A 24,206-nucleotide genomic window follows, 5' to 3' on the forward strand; every position below is an offset into this window, starting at 1 on the left:
CAGTTGAGACAGAGGAAAGGCAGGAGAATAGGTACCAAGTAGAAGAATTAGAGTGTTAATAGCAGAGCTTGATGAAGCAAATGAGGGAAAATAGAACTGTAATGGAAGCAGGGAAGGAGAGAAACAAAAAAGGATTCAAAATACGATTAAAATGCAAATAATTTTTGCTCTGTTTCCTCGGTTTGACTTCTTTACCACACCCAACCTAAATAACTTGGGCAATATTATCTATTTCAACGGGTAGTGCTTAATCATAAGGCTATTTATTCTGACAAAAATCTTTTGGGGAATGGAAGTTTTCTTTTTTCTCTAGCTTAATGCCAAGAAATGATGATGCTACAAAGAACTGACATGGGGTAATTACCTTTTGTAATCAGGACCTTTCCTCTGCAGTAGCCCAGACATGATGTTTTCTGAAGAGAACAGATATGCCCTTGTATTTAGCCTCTTGGTGAAAAGTGCTCAACATCAGCCTTTTACTGATATAAAGTAAAAAAATAAAATAAAATAAAAAATAAAAATAATCTGACAGAAGTTGTGGAATAACTTGCTGGATTTTGAGTTTGCTCAGTGTTGTGAAGCCACCAGTTAATTAGGACTGCTGAGACATAAACTATAGACAAAAATGATTAAAAAATGAACATTAGAATATCATCAGTTCATTACAGATCAAGTCAGATTTGGAGTTACAGCTGAGCTGAACACTGGTAATCCATGATTCGAGGATTTTCTGAAGTTCATCAGCTGGTCTTGTGTTAGACATGGAGCAAATGCAGAGAACCCTGAAGCATGAATATTAAAGCAAACAAGAAGAGGCAAGAAGAAACCTAACATATGAATCAAAGGCAAAGATTAAGGTCTGCAAAGAAAATTAGTTCTGCTTTTACTTTTTCTCCTGCTTCATTGTGTAAATAATCATTTGTAACACATCTTTTCTTGTGCTGAAACAAATCCTGACTGGATGGTTTTGCTGTCTACATGGAGCAAATTCTTGCTCACAAAATATCTTGTTTGGAGCATTCATAGGTCATGATCAACTGGCAGCCAAAGCTTGGTGCCAAGTAATAGGTAAGGCTGCAATGCCTGGCTATAAGCTCTTTAGAAGGGACAGGCAGCACAGAAGGGGTGGTGGTGTGGCTCTCTATATTAGAAAGTCTTTCGAGGTTGTAGAACTCGAGGCTGGGAATGACAAGGTCGAGTCCCTTTGGGTTAGGATCGGCAGGGACAACAAGGCTAGTGTCCTGGTCGGGGTCTGCTATAGACCACCGAACCAGGATGAGGAGACGGATGAGGAACTCTACAGGCAGCTGACAGAAGTTGCAAAATCATCAGCTCTTGTACTCGTGGGGGACTTCAACTTCCCTGACATATCCTGGAAGCACAACACAGCCCTGAGAAAGCAGTCTAGGAGGTTTCTGGAGAGCGTGGAAGATAGCTTCCTGACGCAGCTGGTTAGTGAGCCTACCAGGGGTGGTGCCCCGCTAGACCTTCTCTTCACAAACGGAGAAGGACTGGTGGAGGATGTGATTGTTGGGAGCTGTCTTGGGCAGAGTGACCACGAAATGGTGGAGTTCACTATTCTTGGCGAGGCCAGGAAGGGGACCAGTAAAACCGCTGTATTGGACTTTCGGAGGGCTGACTTTGAGCTGCTCAGGACACTAGTTGGTGGAGTCCCTTGGGAGGCGGTTCTGAAGGGCAGGAAGCGGTCCAGGAAGGCTGGGTGCTCTTCAAGAGGGAAATCTTAATGGCACAGAAACGGTCTGTCCCCACGTGCCCAAAGACGAGCCGGCGGGGAAGAAGACCAGCCTGGCTCAACAGAGAATTGTGGCTTGATCTTAGGAGAAAAAAGAGGGTTTATAATCTTTGGAAAAGTGGGCAGGCCACTAGGGAGGACTTTAAGGATGTAGCAAGGCTGTGCAGGGACAAAATTAGGAAGGCCAAAGCTCATCTGGAGCTCAATCTGGCTACTGCCGTTAAAGATAACAAAAAACGTTTCTATAAATACATCAACACAAAAAGGAGGACTAAGGAGAATCTCCATCCTTTACTGGATGCGGGGGGAAACTTAGTTACAAGAGATGAGGAAAAGGCGGAGGTGCTCAATGCCTTCTTTGCCTCAGTCTTTAGCGGCAATACCGGTTGTTCTCTGGATACTCAGTACCCTGAGCTGGTGGAAGGGGATGGGGAGCAGGATGTGGCCCTCACTATCCACGAGGAAATGGTTGGTGACCTGCTACAGCACTTAGATGTGCACAAGTCGATGGGGCCAGATGGGATCCACCCAAGGGTACTGAGAGAACTGGCAGAGGAGCTGGCCAAGCCACTGTCCATCATTTATCAGCAGTCCTGGCGATCGGGGGAGGTCCCAGTTGACTGGCGGCTAGCAAATGTGATGCCCATCTACAAGAAGGGCCGGAGGCCAGACCCGGGAAATTACAGGCCTGTCAGTTTGACCTCAGTGCCAGGGAAGCTCATGGAGCAGATCCTCCTGAGAGTCATCACGCAGCACTTGCAGGGCAAGCAGGCGATCAGGCCCAGTCAGCATGGGTTTATGAAAGGCAGATCCTGCTTGACGAACCTGATCTCCTTCTATGACAAAGTGACGCGCTGGGTGGACGAGGGAAAGGCTGTGGATGTGGTCTACCTTGACTTCAGCAAGGCTTTTGACACCGTCTCCCACAGCATTCTCCTCAAGAAACTGGCTGCTCTTGGCTTGGACTGGCGCACGCTTCGTTGGGTTAGAAACTGGCTGGATAGCCGGGCCCAAAGAGTCGTGGTGAATGGAGCCAAGTCCAGTTGGAGGCCAGTCACTAGTGGCATCCCCCAGGGCTCGGTGCTGGGGCCGGTCCTCTTTAATATCTTCATCAATGATCTGGACGAGGGCATCAAGTGCACCCTCAGTAAGTTTGCAGATGACACCAAGTTAGGTGCGTGTGTTGATCTGCTTGAGGGTAGGAAAGCTCTGCAGGAGGATCTGGATAGGCTGGACCGATGGGCTGAGGTCAACTGCATGAAGTTCAACAAGGCCAAGTGCCGGGTCCTGCACCTGGGGCACAATAACCCCAAGCAGAGCTACAGGCTGGGAGAGGAATGGTTGGAGAGCTGCCAGGCAGAGAAGAACCTGGGAGTGTGTCCTGGTTTCAGTTAGAACAGAATTAATTTTCTTCCTAGTAGCTGGTGGAATGCTGTGTTTTGGCTTAGGATGAGAAGAGTGCTGATAACACCCCGATGTTTTAATTGTTGCAGAGCAGTGCTTATACCAAGCCAAGGACATCTCAGCCTTTCGTTCTGTCCTGCCAACAGGCAGGCTGGGGGTGCAGTAAGAGCTGGGAGGGGACAGACCCAGGACAGGTGACCCAAACTAGCCAAAGGGGTATTCCATACCATCTGACGTCATGCTAAACAATATATAGGGGTGGCTAGCGGGGGGAAGGGGGCCGGACTGCTCGGGGTTAGGCTAGGCATCGGTCAGCGGGTGGTGAGCAATTGCATTGTGCATCACTTGTTTGTACATATTATTATTATTTTCCTATTATCACCATTGTATTATTATTATTGTTATTGTTATTATTATTTTGTTATTATTATTTTCCTGTCTTATTAAACTGTCTTTATCTCAACTCACGGGCTTCACTTTCCATTTCTCTCCCCCGTCCCAGAGAGGGAGGGGGGAGGGTGAGCGAACGGCTGCGTGGTATTTAGCTGCCAGCCGGGTTAAACCACGACAGAGTGATGGTGGATAGTCGGCTGAATAAGAGCCAGCAGTGTGCTCAGGTGGCCAAGAAGGCCAACGGCATCCTGGCTTGTATCAGAAACAGTGTGACCAGCAGGGCTAGGGAGGTGATCGTCCCCCTGTACTCAGCTCTGGTGAGGCCGCACCTCGAGTACTGTGTTCAGTTTTGGGCCCCTCGCTACAAGAAGGACATCGAGGTGCTTGAGCGGGTCCAGAGAAGGGCGACGAAGCTGGTGAGGGGCCTGGAGAACAAGTCCTACGAGGAGCAGCTGAGGGAGCTGGGCTTGTTCAGCCTGGAGAAGAGGAGGCTCAGGGGCGACCTTATCGCTCTTTATAGGTACCTCAAGGGAGGCTGTAGGGAGGTGGGGGTTGGCCTGTTCTCCCACGTGCCTGGTGACAGGACGAGGGGGAATGGGCTTAAGTTGAGCCAGGGGAGTTTTAGGTTAGATGTTAGGAAGAACTTCTTCACTGAAAGGGTTGTGAGGCATTGGAACAGGCTGCCCAGGGAAGTGGTGAAGTCACCATCCCTGGAAGTCTTCAAAAGACGTTTAGATGTAGAGCTTAGGGATATGGTTTAGTGGGGACTGCTAGCGTTAGGTCAGAGGTTGGACTCGATGACCTTGAGGTCTCTTCCAACCTAGAAATTCTGTGATTCTGTGATTTTCTTGGCACAAGATGCACTGTACTCTTCATTGCAAGATGCCAATTCAGTCTGAAGGCAGACATGACCCAATGATATTTTCTAAGCAATGAGTCATACACTTTCATGGTTTCTAGAAAGTTTTTATTTTGATTCATGAGGTTAGAAAGACTGGAATGAGTTGTTAATGATCCTTCTTTTTTTTTTTTTTTTTCCTTACAGTATGACCGTAGATAGCTTGAAACAGAGGGGATGAATAATAATCAGATTTATGGGGAATGTGGTTATCTATGGATAGCTGTACTGTTGGTATTTTCCAAGCTGGGCATTTTTCCTTTGTGGAAACACAAGTGGTGCTTGCACAGCAGGAAATGGAAGAAGAGAAGTTAACCCTTCTCCTATGACTTCAGCAGGCTATTGAACAAACCCATCTTCTTTATGTGCTAGCCCCATCTATTTTTGGGGCTAGAACATAAAATCCAGGCTCTGATTTGACCTTGGGGATGGTGGCACTGGTTTTGTAACTGTGCTAAGAGTAATTTGTTGCCTGGTGGGAAGAAAAATGCCGCTGTGATCAGAGCTGCAACATAAAGCCTGACATCCATACTTTTGTTATTTGATGAACATGTTTAACATCAGTGGTCACCTTTATGTGCATGTGGGTGTTGAGGCATTACTCCCTCTTTTAATGCTGAGGTTTTGTCAGTCCCCAGAAGTGAAGGAGAGAGAAGATTTTTTTTTTAATATTTCCTTTTTTTTCCATATTTGAGTGATAAGAACAAAAAAACACTCTTGGTATAATTGGTTGAAACAAGGCTCATGAAAGTAGTGCTGCATAATTCAGTCTCATATTGCTTCCAGACTCCAGCTCCATTTTGATGTGTTCTCATCTGAGATGATAAGATCCCAATTTGGATCTTACAAACATGGCCTTGTACTAGGGAATGAGTACTTATTTCACATCTCGTTCTTTCTAGATATTGCAGGAAAAAAAAAAAAAAAGTTGAAGTTGCTAAGGCCCATTATATAAAACCTTATGGGGTTTGTTCCTGAAGTAATTAAACTTCACTTTCTTTGGAGTGGTCTTACTCTGGGCCAATGCAAAGCACGCACACAACAGATTGTCTTCTCCTGCATTTATTTGTAATGTACCTCTTCCTCATGCCCCCTTGCATATCTTTGCCTGTGCTCATGTCACTACCTCCTGTTATCTTTACATGTGATGATCTGGAAAAGTAGGCCAGGAAGTGTAGAGGAGGACCACACTATGACAGCCCAAGCCACAGTCAGGAAGGCCATTGTTTTTACATGCAGAAGCTATAACAGGTACCAGCATAATCTGATGACTATTCCTCTCCCTGTTAGAATTACTGAAACTGCATGGCATGATCTGGTTCTCTTATCATCACTGCAGTATCTAAATATCCCTGTTGGACTAAGCAGGGTGTTGGACTTTGCGAATATTCTTTAGCTGTGTCTTGTCAGTTTTGCCTGCAAGTGTATAAACCCTGCAGCCCTCTGAAATTGGTGACATGATTGTGTATGACAGTCATTAGTGGGTGAAACAGAAATCTGTCTGCAAGCATCTGCTTTGAGAGAGCCAAATATAATTAAAGTTTAACCATGCTGCATTTGCTCTTTTATTTACTTTACTGGGACCCAGTCCTTCTTAGGGATTGCAGCCACATTTCATGTAATCCTTCTGAGGAGGTTTGACTTGCAGCTTTTTTGTTTTTCATATAAGTGTGTTTTATACCCTCTCTCTTGTGTTTCCTAGCATAAATGAGGTGAAAAAATTAGAAGGATGATTTTTATTTTATTTTTTTTATTTTTTTTTTGCTCTGGGGAAATCCCCCAAACTGCTGCTATAGGGAAAAAAAATAATAGTATAAACCTAATGCAAAGAGCTTGATTTTTGCACGCTTATAGCTGGCATGGATGTGCCTTGCATGGATAAAGACTATCCAGAAGCATATGCTTGCTTGTACTGTGTTAGATCTTTGTTTAAAGAACCAGTGGTAGTTGCAATTACTAATTATAGTAGTTACAGTGGCAAATAAATTATACAGTTATACTGTAGTCAAGTGTCCAGAGAAGACTGGGTCCTCAGTGTGGTAGTCTTTGTGTAAACTAAAACTAAGCAAAAATGCAATGGAGCTCAACTATTTCTCAAAAGAAACAAGCAAAACCCCAACAAACACTGAACTTTCATGAAGAAGTGAGAACGAAAAAGAGATAAAAGAAGGACAGTGAAATATAAGTTTCCAAAGTACTGACTCAAGCAATAGTAAGGACACAAACAATATTTTCTTGATGAGCACGAGAGGAGCCTATGAGCACCCCGTTTGTCTCAAACTATTCTTTTTCTGTTGGGTGGTTGTCTATGGCTGTTACTGTTTCTGCTTTAAATCTGGTAGAGACTTTCCACTGGCTTCTGCAAGCCCTCTGGATTATATTGCATTGGGATGTGGTTTGGAATTGGCCTGAAACCATATCATATTCATCTTTTAAATTCTGTTTGTTTGTTTGACTTGAATTCATAATAGTAATGTAGAAACAAAATAATTTAGAAAGACTTGCAAATTTCCCACACAAGCCAGTGAAATTGGTTGGTTGGTTGGTTTTGTTGCTGTTTGTGTGTATTTTACTTGCCTGCCTCTCTAGGCCACTGGTCCCTGAACTGAGCCGAAGCTTATTTTTATGTAGCTGGTGTCAAATTTTTAAGCTGGGTGGTCCTTATTGCTGTTTTTATCAGTGATAAAAAATGATGCTGTTTTAGACAGAGGACGGCTTAAATGTGATTTTATTCTGCAATTAATTCTATGTACTTGCCAATAAATAAGTAATGTCTTTCTTTATCTTAGAGGAACTTCAAGTAATGGTAAACCACAGATGAAAGAAATTATATTCTCCTTTAAGGATGCACTGCAGAGATCAATTTTGTACAGTCTCTACAGTCAGGGAGCATATCATGTGTTATTACTTCATGGTTTCCAATTTGTCTTCAGGGGAGAACTGGATCAGGAAATGAATGTGCTGAGGAAAGCACTCTGAACATCATCCATGCTTTTAATGAGTGAGAAGAGGTCTCACAGAAAAATTGCATAAAAAGTTCTGTTTTGTACAGGGCTACCAACAAATATGTTGAAAACATTATTTTATTTGGGAATGTTTTAAACTTTCTAATTGACCTCATTTTAATTTGGGTGAACACACTAATCTGTTTATTATGGTCACATATTTGTTATCTGGGTCATATATTTGTTAATTGTTTTTATCTGTTTGAATATGCTTTTAGTGTATAATCATTCGTATTACAGAAGGACTCATGATTTTCAAGGCACTTTCAAAATGAGCACAAGCAGAATTGATTAAAAGAAATGACAATTTCATTTGAAAAATCTTTTCCTTTTCCTCTGCTATTCCTTGTATTATTAATTTATTGTTTCAGTTACCTCTGAGATGGGTCTTTGTAGATAATTTTAGGTGTATGTGTGACTGCTACTTTTTATTTCAGCTCTAAAGTCTTAAATGTAGTAATGGAAGTAGGAAATAAGTTTCTATCAGCACCTGACAATATAAAAGTTTTTCTTATAATTTTGCAAATGATCAGGCATTTGAATGCGAAGTGGTGGAGTCACCGTCCCTGGGGGTATTTACGGAAAGGTTGGATGTGATACTTAAAGGCATGGTTTACTGGATAATATTGGTGGTTGAGGGACGGTTGGACCAGATGATCTTGGAGGTCTATTCCAACCTTAATAATTCTATGAATGGTCAGCAGGTGCACTCCCTCAAGATCAATGTACTTAGATTCCCCTGTTTTGCAAATGAAGAGCAATAACTGTCTTCCAAAGGGAGATCCAGATGCCCAGTTTACATTTCTAAATCTGGTTCCTTTTGGATGGGTGGTAAATTTAAGAATGTTTTTAGGGAGACTGCTTCTGTGGGCATGAACCAGATGGAGTGAACCTCTGCCTGTTTTCTGCTTGTTTCTTGGGTCATCTGTTGGAATCCTTTTTCTTTGTGACTTTTCTTCCTGAGTTCTCAGTATGCCATTATGTTATGGATTTGTCCATGCAAGCCACAGAATGGTGGTATGGGATGCATAACTGTACTGGAGGTATTTTTGAACTAGAGCCCTTCGGTACATCATTTCAGAATAACAGTGACTAAAGATGAGGGAGGGATGCTTGCATTTTTACAAGTACAAGATATTTGCACTGTTGTTACTGAGGGACTCCCATGCTGCCTATTAATATTCCTATGTTGTATTTTTGACGAGTGATGCTCAAACTGAAAAAGGCTTGAGCCGCAACGCTGAAGACTTTGGCACTGATGGTCTGAGTCCCTGTGTGGGTAGGTGAATATCATTGCCTCCTTTTGCCTGGATGGTCTTTTAGCTTTTTGCATTCCAGTAGTTCAAGTTTATTGGGCTCTTGGGCTACTTTTGGCTAGATAGGTTATTTTAAAATTGCACATGTAGGTGCAAGATACCACTGCAAAAATTTGTGTGTGGTCACATACGTGCTTGCATGTGCAAGTATCAGTGTAAGGGTATGTGCCTGTACTTGATATCCCTTTAGCTATTTCTATTTATTTATTTATTTATTTATTTATTTATTTATTTATTTATTTATTTTAGTCATCTGAAGTTCAAATGACTCCGAACTTCAGGTTTGAAGAAAAAAATGTATTTTTATTTTGCATTACAGGCTTTAGAAAAAAACACTGCTTGAACTTGGAGCGAGTCCATTTTCTGATTGCTTTTTGACACTTTTCACATGAAAGACTTTTCAACTGTTGCATTGCTTTGGTGGTGGTTATTTATTCTGTACCTGGGTTGTGTCAGACTCAGGAACAGTCATCAAGCTCATGGACAATAACATTTCTCTCCAGTTATGTGTGACTTAAGGTGCTTGCACTTTGAAAACATTGGTCCAAAAATCCAAAGGTGCCAGGGAAGTGCAAGCTTGTATCTCCTATAAGGCTTGAAAGGCCACCAAACCACTCCACCTCCCTGAACTGTTCCACTTCTCCAGGCTAATAGAGTTTCCATAGTTCAGACTCCACAGAAAAAGAAGAAAAAAAAAAGGGGGGGGGGGGTAGGAATGCAAGTCCAATAAATTTTGTAAACTTTATTTTCTCTGTTCCCTGCTCCCCATTCTATAACACAGAAATAACTTAGCAAGTTTGCAGAAGTCACTTATGGGTAGGAAAAATTAATTCGCAAGGAAAGCTGTTACATATTCATGCCTGTTAATTATCCCATGCAGCCACACCAACTGCAACAGTTCAAAGAACAAATATTGAATTGCAAATAGAAGTATGATAAATTATACATTGATTCGTGTCCATATTGTGCATATGTATATAAGCAGTCACTAAGGAGTGCCACTTTTGCATACACATATACAGACTTACGCTTATCTAGAGAAAAGGAATCAATGTATAATTTATTATATTTTTCTGTAATGTACTTTGAACTGTTTGAACAGTTTTAAACATAACACAGATGACTTGGCTGTTCTATTTTGTTTGGCATGATAAAGATGTCATCAACTGCTGTCTAGCTCAGCCACACTTAATCATCCCTTGATAGTCTTTGTACATGAGCAAAACCTAAGTTGTGAGAATCTGGATTTGTGAAAACATATGGAATATTTGGCTCTGAGGAAGGCTGTTCACACACTTTGATGAAGGCTTCTGCCCCTCAAAAGAGCCAGTAAGTGTCCCATATGGGTGCCTCTCTTCTACTTGAAAGCAAAGTGATTGAAGCTTATTTTAAGTCTTTTGTAAAATGTGTTTAAACCAAGCCTGTTGACTTTGCACCAAAGTGAATGAAAAACACATTAGATCTTTTCCTTGGGGTCTGCTGTGGGAACAGTAAATCCCAGAAGATGGTTGAAATGGTTGCCTGATGGCACTTGCACGGTTCTTAAGCACTCGGGCCTTGCAAGTGATTAAACTTTTAGCCTCTTCGTGATATGCAACTGTATTGGGTTTACGTAGCAAGGTTTTCGTAGTGGGGGGCTCCAAGGGTAGCCTCTGTGAGAAGAGTCCGGAAACCGCCCCATGTTAGATAAGGGCCAGGTTCAGCTGGCTGCAAAGGGGACCCACCACTGCCCAGAGCCGAGCCAACAAGCCATGTTGTTTGCACCTCTGCGAGAGAAGATTTAGGAAAGGGAAAAAAACTGCTGTGCCACAGCAGCTAGGAGAGCGAGGAGTGAGAACCAGCCCTGCAGACCCCAAGGTCAGTGCAATAGGAGGGCAGGAGGTGCTCCAGGCACGCAGCAGCAGTTCCCCTGCAGCCTGTGAAGAGGCCCCTGGTGGAGCAGGTGGATGTGGCCTGACGGAGGCCACAGCCCATGGAGAGCCGGTGGTGCAGCCCGTGGAGAGGAGCCCACGCAGGAGAAGGGGTCTGGGGGAAGCTGCTGCCCGTGGGGGACCTGTGCTGGAGCAATTTGCTCCTGATGGATGGACCCCATGGTACAGAGCCATGTGGGAACAGTGCTTGAAGAGCTGCTGCCTGTGGGTAGCCCCCACAGGCGCAGTTCGGGAAGGACGGCACTCATGGAGGGACCCAACATGGAGCAGGGGCAGAGAGGGACTGTGAAGGGGTGGCAGAGACTTAGAGACTGACCACAGCCCCCATTCCCCTGCAGTGCTTGTGGGGAGGAGGTGAAAGAGGGTGGATGGGAAGAAGGTGTCTTTAGTCTCTTTTTATTTGTTTGTTATTCACTGCTCTAGCTTGTAAGTAATAGGTAATACATTTTATTAGTCTCCCTATGCTGAGTCTCTTTTGCCTATGACGATAGTTGTTAAGCGATCTCCCCTGTCCTTATCTTAACCCAAGATAAGAGTGAGAGAGCTCTTGTGTTGGAGATCAGCTGCTGAGCTGAGTAAAACCACCACAGGAACAAATAGTTACCTTTGGAAGACAGATTTCTTATCACTGTGAGTTTCTCCTCGAATACCAGAAGCTAGGAAATAGATAACATCTTTTACGTTCCAATTTTAATTCTCTCGTGTATCATATGGTTCACTCATGACACAAAAATGCAAGATAACACGATTAATTTTCAAGCACAGTAGTGTGCTTTCTTTTTCATGTGTAAGTCACTCCTGAAGCATTACAGAATAAGTTGCAGGGGATGTGCATTCTATAGGTTGTTCAAGCCATATGTTGAGCCTGGTATGCCTGACAGAATCAAGAAGTATGGCAGCCTGCCAGATGTTGGTATTCTATCAAGTGAAATGAATATAGAAATAATATTTTGCAGTCCTCCTTTCTTCCTAGAAGCTGGTCTGCATGCTTTACTTGACCTTCAGGCCTTCTGCTGCTTATAAGGTCTCCAGACATGAAAATAATTCTGTCAGTTTTTTTTTTTTTTCTCTCTCTCTTTCTCTCTCTCTCTCTTTTTTTTTTTTTTTTTTTTTTTTTTTTTTTTTTTTTCCATCTCAACTGGAAGACATAATTTTTGTTGACTTTCAGGGTTGTTGTTTTTTTTTTTTTTGTATGTGTTCAGCTAGGTACCAAGTAGGCAAGCAAAAGTATTTATGAAAATAGCCTTAAGACATGAGAAATATACTGCAGCATACCTCAGCCCTCCCCCTTTTTTTGTTTTTGAAAAAGTGATGCAACATGAAAATGAAAGGGAAAAAAAAAGAAAATATAGAAAATCTCTCCCCTGTTTTGTGAAGGACTCTTATAGCTTATATAGGCTTAAGGAAAATAATCATTATGTTATAAATTGAGACTATTAAACTGTTTTAATTTCCCTTTTAAGGCTTTCTCTTGGATGCCTGGAAGTATTTTGCATGGGTGAATTAATCTCTGGAAGTCATCACAGAATGTTTTTTTCCCAGTGGGTTTGCATTATGATGAGGGCACTGGCCTCTTATTTTATCATATTTGAGGATAGATTCCAGGTGGCTGTCTCCAAGGTGCTGAAAATGAGGCATTTATATCCTATCATTAGGTACAGCAGAGCTGCAGTGGTAGTGATTACTTCCCTCAACAGGCAAATGTATCCCAGCCTGTCTTTGTAGAGCAACCATTAATGTGTAAAACACATCAGATGTATAATTTGAAAGCTTTTGAGTCTGCATGGAGCAGTAAATAATTTCTCTGATGAAACAGAGCTAAGCTATATTATGCCTGTTGGTGTGGTATATCTAAACCTCAGCCAATTAATTTTTCATGGGCTGTGTAGCAAGGATTGGAGCTAGCATGCAAGAATTTTATTCCTACTGGGTTTTGGTTTGAAAATGGTCAGCATATGCAACAAAGATGAATTTGTATGTAATTATGTTTTCTCTAGAGGAATAAGAGGATGTCCAAAATACCACATCCTTCTAGGTCTAACCCCCCAAACATCTGCCCCTTAAAATTCATTTAATTTAATTTTTTTTTTTTTTTGTGAGAAACATCCTGATTACTGAATTATACAGTCATTTACAAACTCACTGCTTTTGTCCATGCCTCAAGTGTAATGATTTTTCATCTGAAACTAGTTTTTAGTTCTGAAATTATGTTGTTGCTGTGAGTGACTGCTAATTCCCATCCTCCTCCATCACTATGTCTAGGCTTTTTTCCAGGGATTAGCCTAAGCGTCTTGTTAGGATAAGGGAGAGGGAGCAGAAGGAAAAATAAAAAATAAAATAAAATATGGTGTTCAGCCCCTTTCTCTGCTACTAAGATATCTTGCCCAGAATAACAAATTGGTCACAGATGAGCATGACTGCAAAGATCACAGTGGAGGAAAGGTTTGTGCAACCCTTTTTCATATTGAGAAATGACATTAGATGTCATTTAGTTTTTATTATATTCCCACTCTAGAGCTATGTGGTTTTCTGCTTACACCTCATCATTTGGCTTTTCTATTTAAGATGGGAATATCTTTTCCTCTCGCAGATATGGAGTGTCATTACAACCAGCTTGTGTTACTCTTCTTTTCCTCTTTACCCTCCAGCATACAGACAGCCACTTCATCTTTTGTTTTAAGAACAGCTGAAACTTCCACTGATACTGTGTAGCTGTGTGCTTGCTTCCAGCCAGCAATATCTCCTTGTGTCTTTATCGTAAAGCTATCCCATAAGACACTCTGCCATGGGCAGTGTTCCTTTCTTTTCACCAGACAGTAATTGCTGGCCTGGATCAGGGCAGGAGACCATACAAATTCAGTTAAATCCAGTAGCTTGGCTTTGAAGTGACCACTGCCAGAAATATCAGAAGGAAGTGAAAGGAAACCTCTAATAGAATCATAGAATCATAGAATATCCTGAGTTGGAAGGGACCCTTAAGGATCATCAAGTCCAACTCTTGACACCGCACAGGTCTACCCAAAAGTTCAGACCATGTGCCTAAGTGCACAGTCCAATCTCTTCTTAAATTCAGACAGGCTCGGTGCAGTGACCACTTCTCTGGGGAGCCTGTTCCAGTGTGCAACCACCCTCTCTGTGAAGAACCCCCTCCTGACGTCCAGCCTAAATTTCCCCTGCCTCAGCTTAACCCCGTTCCCGCGGGTCCTGTCACTAGTGTTAATGGAGAAAAGGTCTCGTGCCTCTCGACACCCCCTTACGAGGAAGTTGTAGACTGTGATGAGGTCTCCCCTCAGCCTCCTCTTCTCCAGGCTGAACAGGCCCAGTGACCTCAGCCGTTCCTCGTACGTCTTCCCCTCAAGGCCTTTCACCATCTTCGTAGCCCTCCTCTGGACACTTTCCAACAGTTTCATGTCCTTTTTATACTGTGGTACCCAGAACTGCACACAGTACTCGAGGTGAGGCCGCACCAGCGCAGAGTAGAGCAGGTGGGATATTCTTTCTAATGCTGTATGGTTAGAGAAGAATTAAACTCTGAAGCCTGGTGTTTGAAGTCCTTCCAAAACTGTGTTTAGTATTAAACTGACACAACTCTTGCTCTTATCTCTAAAGGAATTCCTGTTCTCTTAGAGGTCCCTAATATGACTACGTAAGGTGTGAAAAGGTCATCCGTTCTGCCAGTCTTGAAAATTGTGAACAAATTTGAATAGCTCCTACTCAAGATAACATTAATGTGAATAAATTTGAATAGCTTCAACTCATGATAACACTTTAAAGCTTCCTACTGAGTTTTTCTGTGTTGATAAATACTTGCTCCTCTGGTTCCCTCTGTTCAAATTTTTTCTTCTATGTGCATGTGCGCCTGGATGCATGGAAGTTATAATTGTATGCAAATAGGACCCAGGCATCTAAGCCTGGGTCTTTTCTCTGGCATAGTGTCCCCAGTAGAATGTATTGTATTACTGTATTACAATATTATCCTCTATTTTATTACGGTAATGTGGAAGGTCAGCAAGTATTGCTATGTGAATGGCTGTTCCTGACACATCCAGATAGTTTAAAACACGTCATACTTGACTGCTCTATATGTTTTTGTGGTATTCATAAACAACTCCAATTTAGAGTATACAGATTCAAATCTAAGTCACATATAATTGAAATCCTGAAGCTTCTTCATAAGGTTGTTTGGATTTCTGTTCAACCCCGAGCAAAGCTTGCTCTTTTCTTTGATGCAACATTGTTGGCATTGGCTGGAAGAAGAGAAGGAACTCTTGGAAACAAAGATAGAGTGAGAAACTCCTCCTCTTTTTCCATTTGAAACTTCTCATTTGTCAGAAGTAATAGGCTTTCTTGTTTGTTTCCAGTCTTCTACACCTGGAAGATGAGATCCAACAGTCAGTTGACACTGATAATAGTTTAAAAATCATAGTGTTCTTTGAAATAATAAAAGCTATTTCAAGGAGGCATTAGGCAGGTGTAACTTGTGGGAATGGAATTGCAACTTGTTTATCACTAACGTATCTTGGATGATACTTATGCAGAAATATGAGAGTGAAAAATAATCAGGGTAAAAATACTTCCATGCTTGTTATTTGCATTGTATCTTGCAGCTGGTTCAGCAGAATATGTTTGCACAGATAGGTGCTCCAGTCTGCACAAGGCATGTTCACTTATAAGGTACTTGAGATGTGGCTGTGCTTAGAGACAAAGGTTTAGCTGAGCTTGGTTCAATTACCTTAGCTAAGGCAAAGCTGTTTCTACAGCCAAGAGCAAACTCAGAATTGAAATGCCTGCTGCAGCTCTAGTCATGTTGGGATGTCCCTTTCTGAATCTCTAGACAACTGTTGGTCAACTCAAGCCTCTCTGTTGGTCAACAGTGAGGCTGAAATTTGCACCTCTGGCATGAGATATTGCTGGTAAGGAACAACTTTGAACAGTGATCTCATCTAAGACGACGAAGACATATCTAGCCTAGCAGAAGTCAGGAAAGCAGTGGAGGGAAATACACAGGTCCTAGGAATACATTGAATTGGAAGAAAATCAGCGATTGACTGCAATAGAATAGTAGGATTAAAAATAAAAAGTGAAATCCTGATGCTTCCAAATTAGAGTGAAAGTTTTCCATTGCAGGGTGAACATTTTGACAACCATATTTTTGAAAATAAGCAGCAGTTTTTCCTAGGCTTGTCAACCTCATGCTCTGATTTTAGGGTGAAGCAGAGATCTGAATTAATTATAGTGCAAATTTGAAATTATCTGCATAAAGCATTTACATGGGTCCTCCCCCTTCAGAATTAGACCTATGTAATTTTGTTAAATAAGATAGCCTTAGGTGCCCTTAAATTCTATTTATGTGGGGGTTTCATGCATTTTAACTAATCCCCTTGCAGAGAACATCATATAACTCTTTTGATTGTCCCTGTGTACCTAGTCCTTGTGTTGTAAGTAGTAGAGTCATGTTTTGGCAAATGGTGGGTGGAAGAAATTGTTTTTACAGATGTTACCAGTAAATAAATAATAGCAAAGACTTCTTTATTTGCATAATAATATGTCTTAGACGAGGAAAATACATATATGCATGAATTTATGAAAGGCAAGAGACTTAGTGCAGGGAGAGTATTGTTCATATGGGGTATCCTTTTAGTGCAAAACATTTGTTTAAAAAGGGCTTAAGAATTAAAATATGATTCTTTGGTGAACTTGTGTATTGCTGCCATCTTCAGCAACAACTGCATTAGTCAGATTGATTTGTGATTGCAGCTAGGAGGTTTTCAGACACAAATATACACTCCAGTGATCACACATTGCCAGGCCAGAAGGATGTACTCATTTCATTTTATGTGTTCAGAATATGTCATCATGTAAAAATATGCTGCCTAATTTAACCTGAAAGAAACTCTGAAAATTTAGATATTCCAAAGTAATAACAGGAAGTTTGCAAACTAACATCTGAGCTGGGGTGACATTTCACAACACAGTGTCCCATTCCCAGAGAAGTTTACAGCAAGGGTCAACTTCCAGCATGTCTGTTAGAGCTTCTGCTGCTGTTTCCTAATATGTAGAAAATAACTACTGGAAGATTTAGCTATGCTTTCAAATCTCTATCCTGAGTCTGGTTTCCCCCTTACATAGCAGGAACAGAATGTTGAACTTTTCTAGCTGACTCCAAAATTATTTTTCCCTGATTCTCAAAGAAACAGAGCAGTATTATTGCTAAATGATAGATTTTAAACTATACTACTTAAGAAAGTTATCCTTTTTGGAGTATTGGTGACTGGGACTTTTTTTTTTTCTTCCTTCATTTGAATCCTTTTGGTTATAAAATAGGTTTTTTCTACTAACTAGAAAATGTGTCACTTAACTATTCAAGAGCCTTGTTCTGCTCCTCCTGACCCTAGAACATCCTCTTGGATGCCAGCAGGAGACATTCAGCGCAGTGGGTGTTCTCATTACCACTTGGCATTTTGCTGTTTGGTTTCTCTGCCTGTTGTTATTTAATGATTCGAATCCTTTCCCCACCACTCCCAGAAGTCATTTAGCAAAAGAAGTAGTAGGAACGCTACTTAGCATTATTGACATAGTCACTCAGGAAAGAGTTTAATTTCAGAGCCAAGCTACAGCATTCTCTCTTCTGCCTTGTCCCACACTGCCATGTTTCCCAGTTAAGCCTTTTCTCTGGTCTCCTTGTCCAGTGATTTTGGGGAGGGTGGCACAGGTGCTGCACAGCTTTGCCCCAACTTTAAAAACCCTCTGAGAATAAAAGAGGATGCATGTCACTTTGTAATGTCAGCGACAGAGGTGAGATTCATGGCTGATGTAAATCATCATATATTTGCTTCATGGAGGCATGGACAGACAAGTAGAGCAAGCACAGAAAGCATTGCAGGCTTTCTATCCTTAGCTTACAGTTTGTCAGGCATTTCACAACTCCCATTAGTGTTGGGAGGGGATATCTCATAATCTTAAATGCAATACCTCAAATAATACTGCAGAGGAAAGATATGGTACCTTTGGGGAGAACAAAGACATCAAAGCTGAGGATGAGATTCATCTCATAAGGTTAATATACCATAAGGATAGATTGCCAGTTGATGTTTTTCCCTGTGCTTCCCTCTCCAGTGGAGAGCTGGGTTTATCTCTCATGGCTGATTTATGTGATGCTAATCACTGGGCAACCCTTACTGTTAAGTGGCAGTAAGAGGCCAGATTGAGAAGGATGCGCAGCTTTAGGTGAGCTCGGGTGGAAGCTGACAAGTTCAAAGCAGCAGAACTATTTGAGTTATTAAATCCAAAGCATTATCATCTGGCTTATGAACTGCCTCAGCTCAGAACAGCAGGAGGCTGTGAGACGTTAAGATGTAGTATCAGATATTCTTGTCCTGTTGTGCTCTTATTTTTTCCTGAGCATTTATGGCCAGTGTTGGAGCTTACAAGGGAGATGGGCTTTCTGTCAGGCACTTTACAGCCATTCCTTGGTTCTTACATGAGGTCATTTTAGCAATGAGAAAGAGAGAGTGTGCATTTAGAAAGAAACTATTTCTTCCAACAGAAAATCAGCAATAAGGTTTATTTCCAGATCTGTGGTTAAGTGCTACTGACCTACAAACAGAAAAACTGGAAGTCAGTTACACAGAAAGTGTGTGTGCCAGGTGCTGAACGTCAGTGCTTTATGTCAGGTCACCGCAAGCCTTTAGAAGATTCAGATGAGCTGTTTCACCATGTGTTCCTCTCAGATGGTGAAAACAGCTTGTTTGAGCCTTACATGGTACGAGGAGACTCACATTTGACATCACTTGCAGCATGGTGTGTAGCTGTGCTGCTACACGAGTGCTCCCTGCCCCTCTGACAGCATCATGTGGACTAGCAGTGTGGAAGCTTGTCAGCTCCGATAACTTACGGAGGGTAGAGAATGTGTGGCCCAAAAATCAGATTATCACTCATCAGAACAGTTGCCATGATCTTTCCAACGTCGTGGGCACATGTACATACACATATACCTGTATGTCTTTCATAAACAGTCACCAGGATGGTTTCTCCAGTTGTAAGACATTGCAGAATTGATCAGCCTAAAGACTGTTGCCCTTAAAATGGTTTGCTAAAGAGACAAGCATCTCAGATCGAGCATTTTGCTGCCACTGTGGTAAATTATGCGCATGGTTTTCTATGTAGATCTTTAACTTGTGTCTCCATAGCTGTTAAATGGCAGCACTGCTGTATGTATACACTCATCATAAGTGTTTGGGGTCAGAATTGCCTTTTATGGCAAGGTCTATGTAAAATGGAATTCTGATTAAACTAAGTGTTTTCCTTTATCAAGTCCATAAAAGAGGCTGGAGGAATTGAATTCAAAACATCAGGCTGGGCTCATTGCGAAATGGAAGCTTTTGTTCTCTTTAAAACAGTGTTGAAGCTGGAAGCAAAAAGCTTTGGGACATATTTCACACTTGACTTTTGCAATTTCCTGTCTGGCTTCTTGCAAACTGTTTTTGTGTAGTCATATGTGCTCTCAAAGATAATTTTATTTGATGTGGATTGGGCAGTATGACGTTGTAGTCTTTGATCATTATGTTTCATTTTGAATGTGACGTGATATGTTCTAGTACAAACAAAACTGTTCAGCACTCAGCTTTGAAAGAGAGACTGCCTTGCATTGCTGTAAAGTGATCTGAATATCAAAGAAACAAACAAACAAAAAAAAAAAAAAAGCTACTTTATTGTTGAGTTTAGGGAATTCTTTGCTCTAATTTGTAGATTACAGCCACCACAGTGGGAGAAGAGAGATGGCTTATCCCTGAATCCTCTCCTGCTTAGTAGCCTCCATAGCACACCTGCAGACAGCCAGGAGGGGTGTAGTTTGGTACCAAAGGCAGCATCAAAATGTAATGCAAGAGCTGAAGGACACAGTGGTGAAAAACACTGATTTTCTAGCCTGATGGGCATTGGGCGTGGTAATTTATCATAGTATAGCAGCCTTCTGTGATGTGGCTGAAGGAAGGCTAGGTTGATTCCTCCATTATTCGTAGGCCATGGTGACTTCAACAGCACTATGCTGCTGCTAGCTGTAATAGTACTGTTACTAGTACTGCACTAGCAAGTATTTTTTTCTTGTTGTTACTGAGCAAGAGAATCCTCTGGTTTCAGCTGTAGAGGAGAGAGAGACCTATTAGGAATGGTGAAGAAAAATTATGCCAAAAAACATCTGCAAGTGAAGAACTGTGAACTTTTCCTGGTATCATTGACAAATCCACTAAGAATACCAAAGAAAACTTATTCTTCCCCAGTAGACATCTGAGATGGGAGAAGTGTTGGAAATCTGTCACTTCATTGCAATGCAGCCTTTCATAATCTAATTTGAAGTTTTCCACTGCATAGATTTATAAATCCTTTAGATTTATAGAATTATTAGAATTTATCTATTTATAAATCATACACTGCAGGTATGTTTTGCAGTGAAGTTAGAGCACTAAGTACACTTCATCTATCTAACTGCAACAACTTTTGTAATTCATATATTTTTGTGTTTATAAATCAAAGGTTCACTTCTGAGCCAAACACAAACAGGGAATAAATTCCTTGTATTGAATCCTCATTGTGCTTGCTCAAGGCCTTTGAGCAGTATGAGTCCATTGCTCATAGTCACAAAACAATCGCAGTACTCTAAACTTATGCTTTGGTATGTGAGTGCATTGTGGATAGCTCTACTTGTTATTTTTAATTTCATATAATTGTGTAGGTTGACTTGGAATGTGCACGTTAGCTCTTACATATATTACATGCAATATACATAGTTTTCCTGCAATAATACCAATTTTAACAGAAATAGAAAAAATCGTGTAAAGTATGTGTGTGATATTCCTGATGGCTTAGCACCATGTACATGAAATCTTAGTAGTTTTGCAGGTTGGCTTGTGGTTACTCTTTTGTAATAACTTTGAGACCAAACAGATACAAGTATTGGCTTTCAATCTCATTTCTCCATATCCTTCTTCACAGCTTCCTGTTATGGGAGGAGCCTTTATGGACTCACCAAATGAGGACTTTAGTACAGAGTACTCCTTGTTTAACTCCTCAGCCAATGTCCACGCAGCTTCTTCCATGCAGAATCCACCAGAAGAGACATCCCGGTCTTCAAACGATGCCATATTGTTATGGATTGCAATCATAGCAACAATTGGAAATATTGTGGTTGTGGGAGTGGTGTATGCCTTCACCTTCTAGGATGCCTGTCACTCCAAACACTGGAAGAGAGGATAACTGCAACAGTATTTGTCATGTGTATGTATGTACGTGTGTATATATACATGTATATCTATATAAATACGTATAGGTAGGGACTTTGTTGATTAAGTGCTACCACAGTCATGGATGTGAAATGCAAGTTTATCATCATGAATTCCGATGGCAGAAATTTGGATGCAATTGCAAATTGTATGGAGGTGAAAGCTTTAACTGAGAACTGAGCGAATACAAGTTTAGTATGGAAATGAAAGAGAGACCAGTGTGGGTATAGTGAATCCAAAAGAAACAGAGATTTATACAGAAAGTGCTTATTTTCTACTGCTTAGATTTTTCTAGCAGCTTTTCTGGGTTTTGTCAGCTTTTTTGTGTATTTTTTTTATGGTGGTATAATGTTGTATGAAATTGTTCTGTGTTATATTTGCTGGACATCTTAGTTTTCTGGATGGAGTAAATGGTAGGCATTGGGTCAGTTCTGATGCAGTACAAGGTCATCACAGGTGTGTCTTGAGCACTTTCATACACTAGGCTGTGTTCAAAATGTGTCTAACGCTATGACAGGCAGATGCATGCTATTTACACTTGCCTTACTAGATGTGGTAATCTAGGAATTGATGCTCAGCATGCCTGCTGTTTGCTGGAGGAGGCACAGCTATTGCAAGGTGTGACTGGTTTGCAGCCCCTCTGCTCCTCAGAAGAAGGGTGAAACCCATTTCTGTGTAGGGATACTGGACTGTAATGACAACAATAGTTTTTCTTCCAGGAAACAAAGGACAGATATCATGCTTTCCAACTTATTTCCTTCTAATCCAGGTTTTCCACAGAAGTTATATATTTATATAGTTATAAGCATATAGTCATATTGAAGGAACATTGTGAAGCCAAAGAGTAAGTGATGTTTCTGAGAAAAATAGATTTGAAGGAAAGATGACGCTTCTGTGCTCTCAAGAGTGAATGCAAGCATTTATGTGTGCTGGCATAGAAATAGCACAAAAAGGTAATAGGTGGCAGATATACAAATACTTGTGTTTCAGTCTTAGTAAGTCTCTGGGTTGTGGTGAGGCTCCTGGAAGTGGTTCTTACGTAGACTACGTTAAGTAACAACTCCAATTGTCATTTGGATTTGTTCTGTTGGGGAACAGTATTTCTACTGCACTCTTCCCATCAGCAGCTCCTTTTAAGAGCTGTATCTTTTCAAAACATGCTGAAGCCCTCAATGTTTCAGAGATTATAGAATCCTCTGGGGGGAGGGAGGGGGTATCATCTCTGTTGGAAATCTTTGTCTTCCCTCTAAAACAAAACAAAATACACAAAATATCTGAACTTTGAGATAGTAGTAGACCAATTCTTCCTCTAAGTATGCATGTGGTATATTGGTTTTCTGCCTCATGCAACTAGTATGCTAATTCCAGAAAGCCTCTTCTGAAGACACAGAGACTATTTTTGACACTTGCCTGCCACTGAGCTTGAGGCTGGGCTAAGAGCTGGCAAATGTAAAGGGAGGTCTGGATTTTCCTTCTTTTCTCTTTAGACCCATTTTCCTGCAGGGCTGGTGAGTATTTACATGAATCAAAGCAGCATGCCCCAAACCAGTATCTAGAATTGTGCAGTAGTCACTGTGTATATTTTTTCATGTCTTCATGAACTTGCTTTTAAAGCTGGAAAGATGCAAACAAACAGCTAGCAGGAGGGAGAAAAGGGACTAAGTTATTCTGGGGATGAGAAAAACAATAACAACTCACCTGAGGAATGGAGCTTCTGTATGTTTAGGTATTTCACTGTTTGGAGGCAGCGTTTTGTTTGAGAACAGAAGAAATCTGTTCTGGGGAAAAAAAAAAAAAAAAAGAAAAAGAAAAAGTTTGAGAAGCACGCTTTTGGAAACTCAGATGTGCAGAAAGCAAGTTCTGTCTAATAAAATAGCTATAGTCTTGATACAGAAATAATGCTATTCACAGTTCTAAATGGATGTTTGCCCTTCATAGGCAAACAGAAATAATAATAACCAACAACAACAAAGGAGCTGAATAGACTGTGTACTTCCCCTGTTCTTCTATGCCTCTTTACCCTCTCTGAGCAGAAAGTAAACTGTTAAGTGAGACTGGAAGGCTGCAGAAAGGTCTCAAAAATGGAATAATGCAGGACAAGATCTGGTATGCAAACATCTAGGAACCATGCAAATATTACTTCAAATATATTTTTATGATATTCTATTGCCTTTTAATTGTATCAGTGGACTTTTCTTTTGTTTTTCTCTTCAATGTTTCAATAGGCTCTCTAATTAGTTATGCCAGATCCTGCAAGCACTATTTGTGCATGAAGAGCAAAATTTTTTTCACCATGATTAAAAACCAGTTTGACACTATGGTACTTGCCCAATGGGATTATTCTGCTGCTAAATAACTTTGCCGGTGGAGTGCTTTGTTTAAATTTCCTAGAATATTAATCTAAGTGCAATTAGCAATGTTTACATTTCTTTCTGAAAGCACTAGACTAAATTCTTCACCCATGAAGAAGCATATTAGAGAGGGAACAGCAAAGAATCACCACTCTGCTAATGAACCTGAGTGACACTTTTGTGTTGCTTTTCCCAAAGAAAGTGTCCTACTTTCATTTGAAACTGATAGTAATTGCAGGAATGTTGGAAGACAATGAGTTCTGCCTCCCTCATCCAGATCATCATCATACATGTTTTCATTATTAGAGAATGAGTTGTCAAAAGCAGCCAGACAGAACCTTAGTTAAAGTAATTGGCTTGACGGGTGACATGGAAAACAGGGTGCAGGAAGCAAGTGCAAGCATTTCCTATCTTGTAGCTAAAGAAACTAACAGTCCAGTTAGTTTTCTGCTGCTGAAATATATTGTCAGGTGATAAAAGATTCCTACATTAAAGTAAGCAGAGCTGGCTCAAATTATGATCTCCTTTGATCAGGATAAACACTCTGTTTCTGGATATAGCATTCTGATTGGGTCTACTACAGCCTCTTAAATCTCCTGGAAGGCTAAGGAAGCCTAAAATTCAAGCACTGAAAAAAGGAGACTCATCCATCATTAAGTTCAGAGAGACCACAGAGGGGAGGGGAGAAGAAATGGTAGATGTTTCACAGGTGTGGTCCTGTGAAATGTGTTATCACTGCTTCATTATGTGAGTCAAAGTTATAGCCTGAACTGTCAGCATAGCTTGACTTAGAGGACTGTAGCTACTCCTTTTCCTTGAAGCAAAGCAGCTGGAGAAGTGCTGTCACTCACTGAGGAGTGATGAGCAAGTCCAAATGC

At 41.1% G+C, this 24,206-nt stretch overlaps 1 protein-coding gene across 1 annotated transcript in view; it reads left to right on the forward strand.

The window, feature by feature from the left end:
- The window catches only part of LOC311209997 (uncharacterized protein C14orf132), a gene marked incomplete at both ends in the record, with an annotated part of 39,523 nt that extends 18,608 nt beyond the window's left edge, over positions 1 to 20,915 (forward strand). Inside the window, one exon of the mRNA XM_084287652.1 lies at positions 20,691 to 20,915. Coding sequence (XP_084143778.1) covers positions 20,691 to 20,915 — 225 coding nt within the window. The remainder of the gene's footprint in view (positions 1 to 20,690) is intronic.
- Between the last annotated feature and the right edge of the window lie 3,291 nt (positions 20,916 to 24,206).

Source organism: Netta rufina (assembly GCF_964035555.1).
Source record: "Netta rufina genome assembly, chromosome: 5".
NCBI classification, from domain to species: domain Eukaryota; kingdom Metazoa; phylum Chordata; class Aves; order Anseriformes; family Anatidae; genus Netta; species Netta rufina.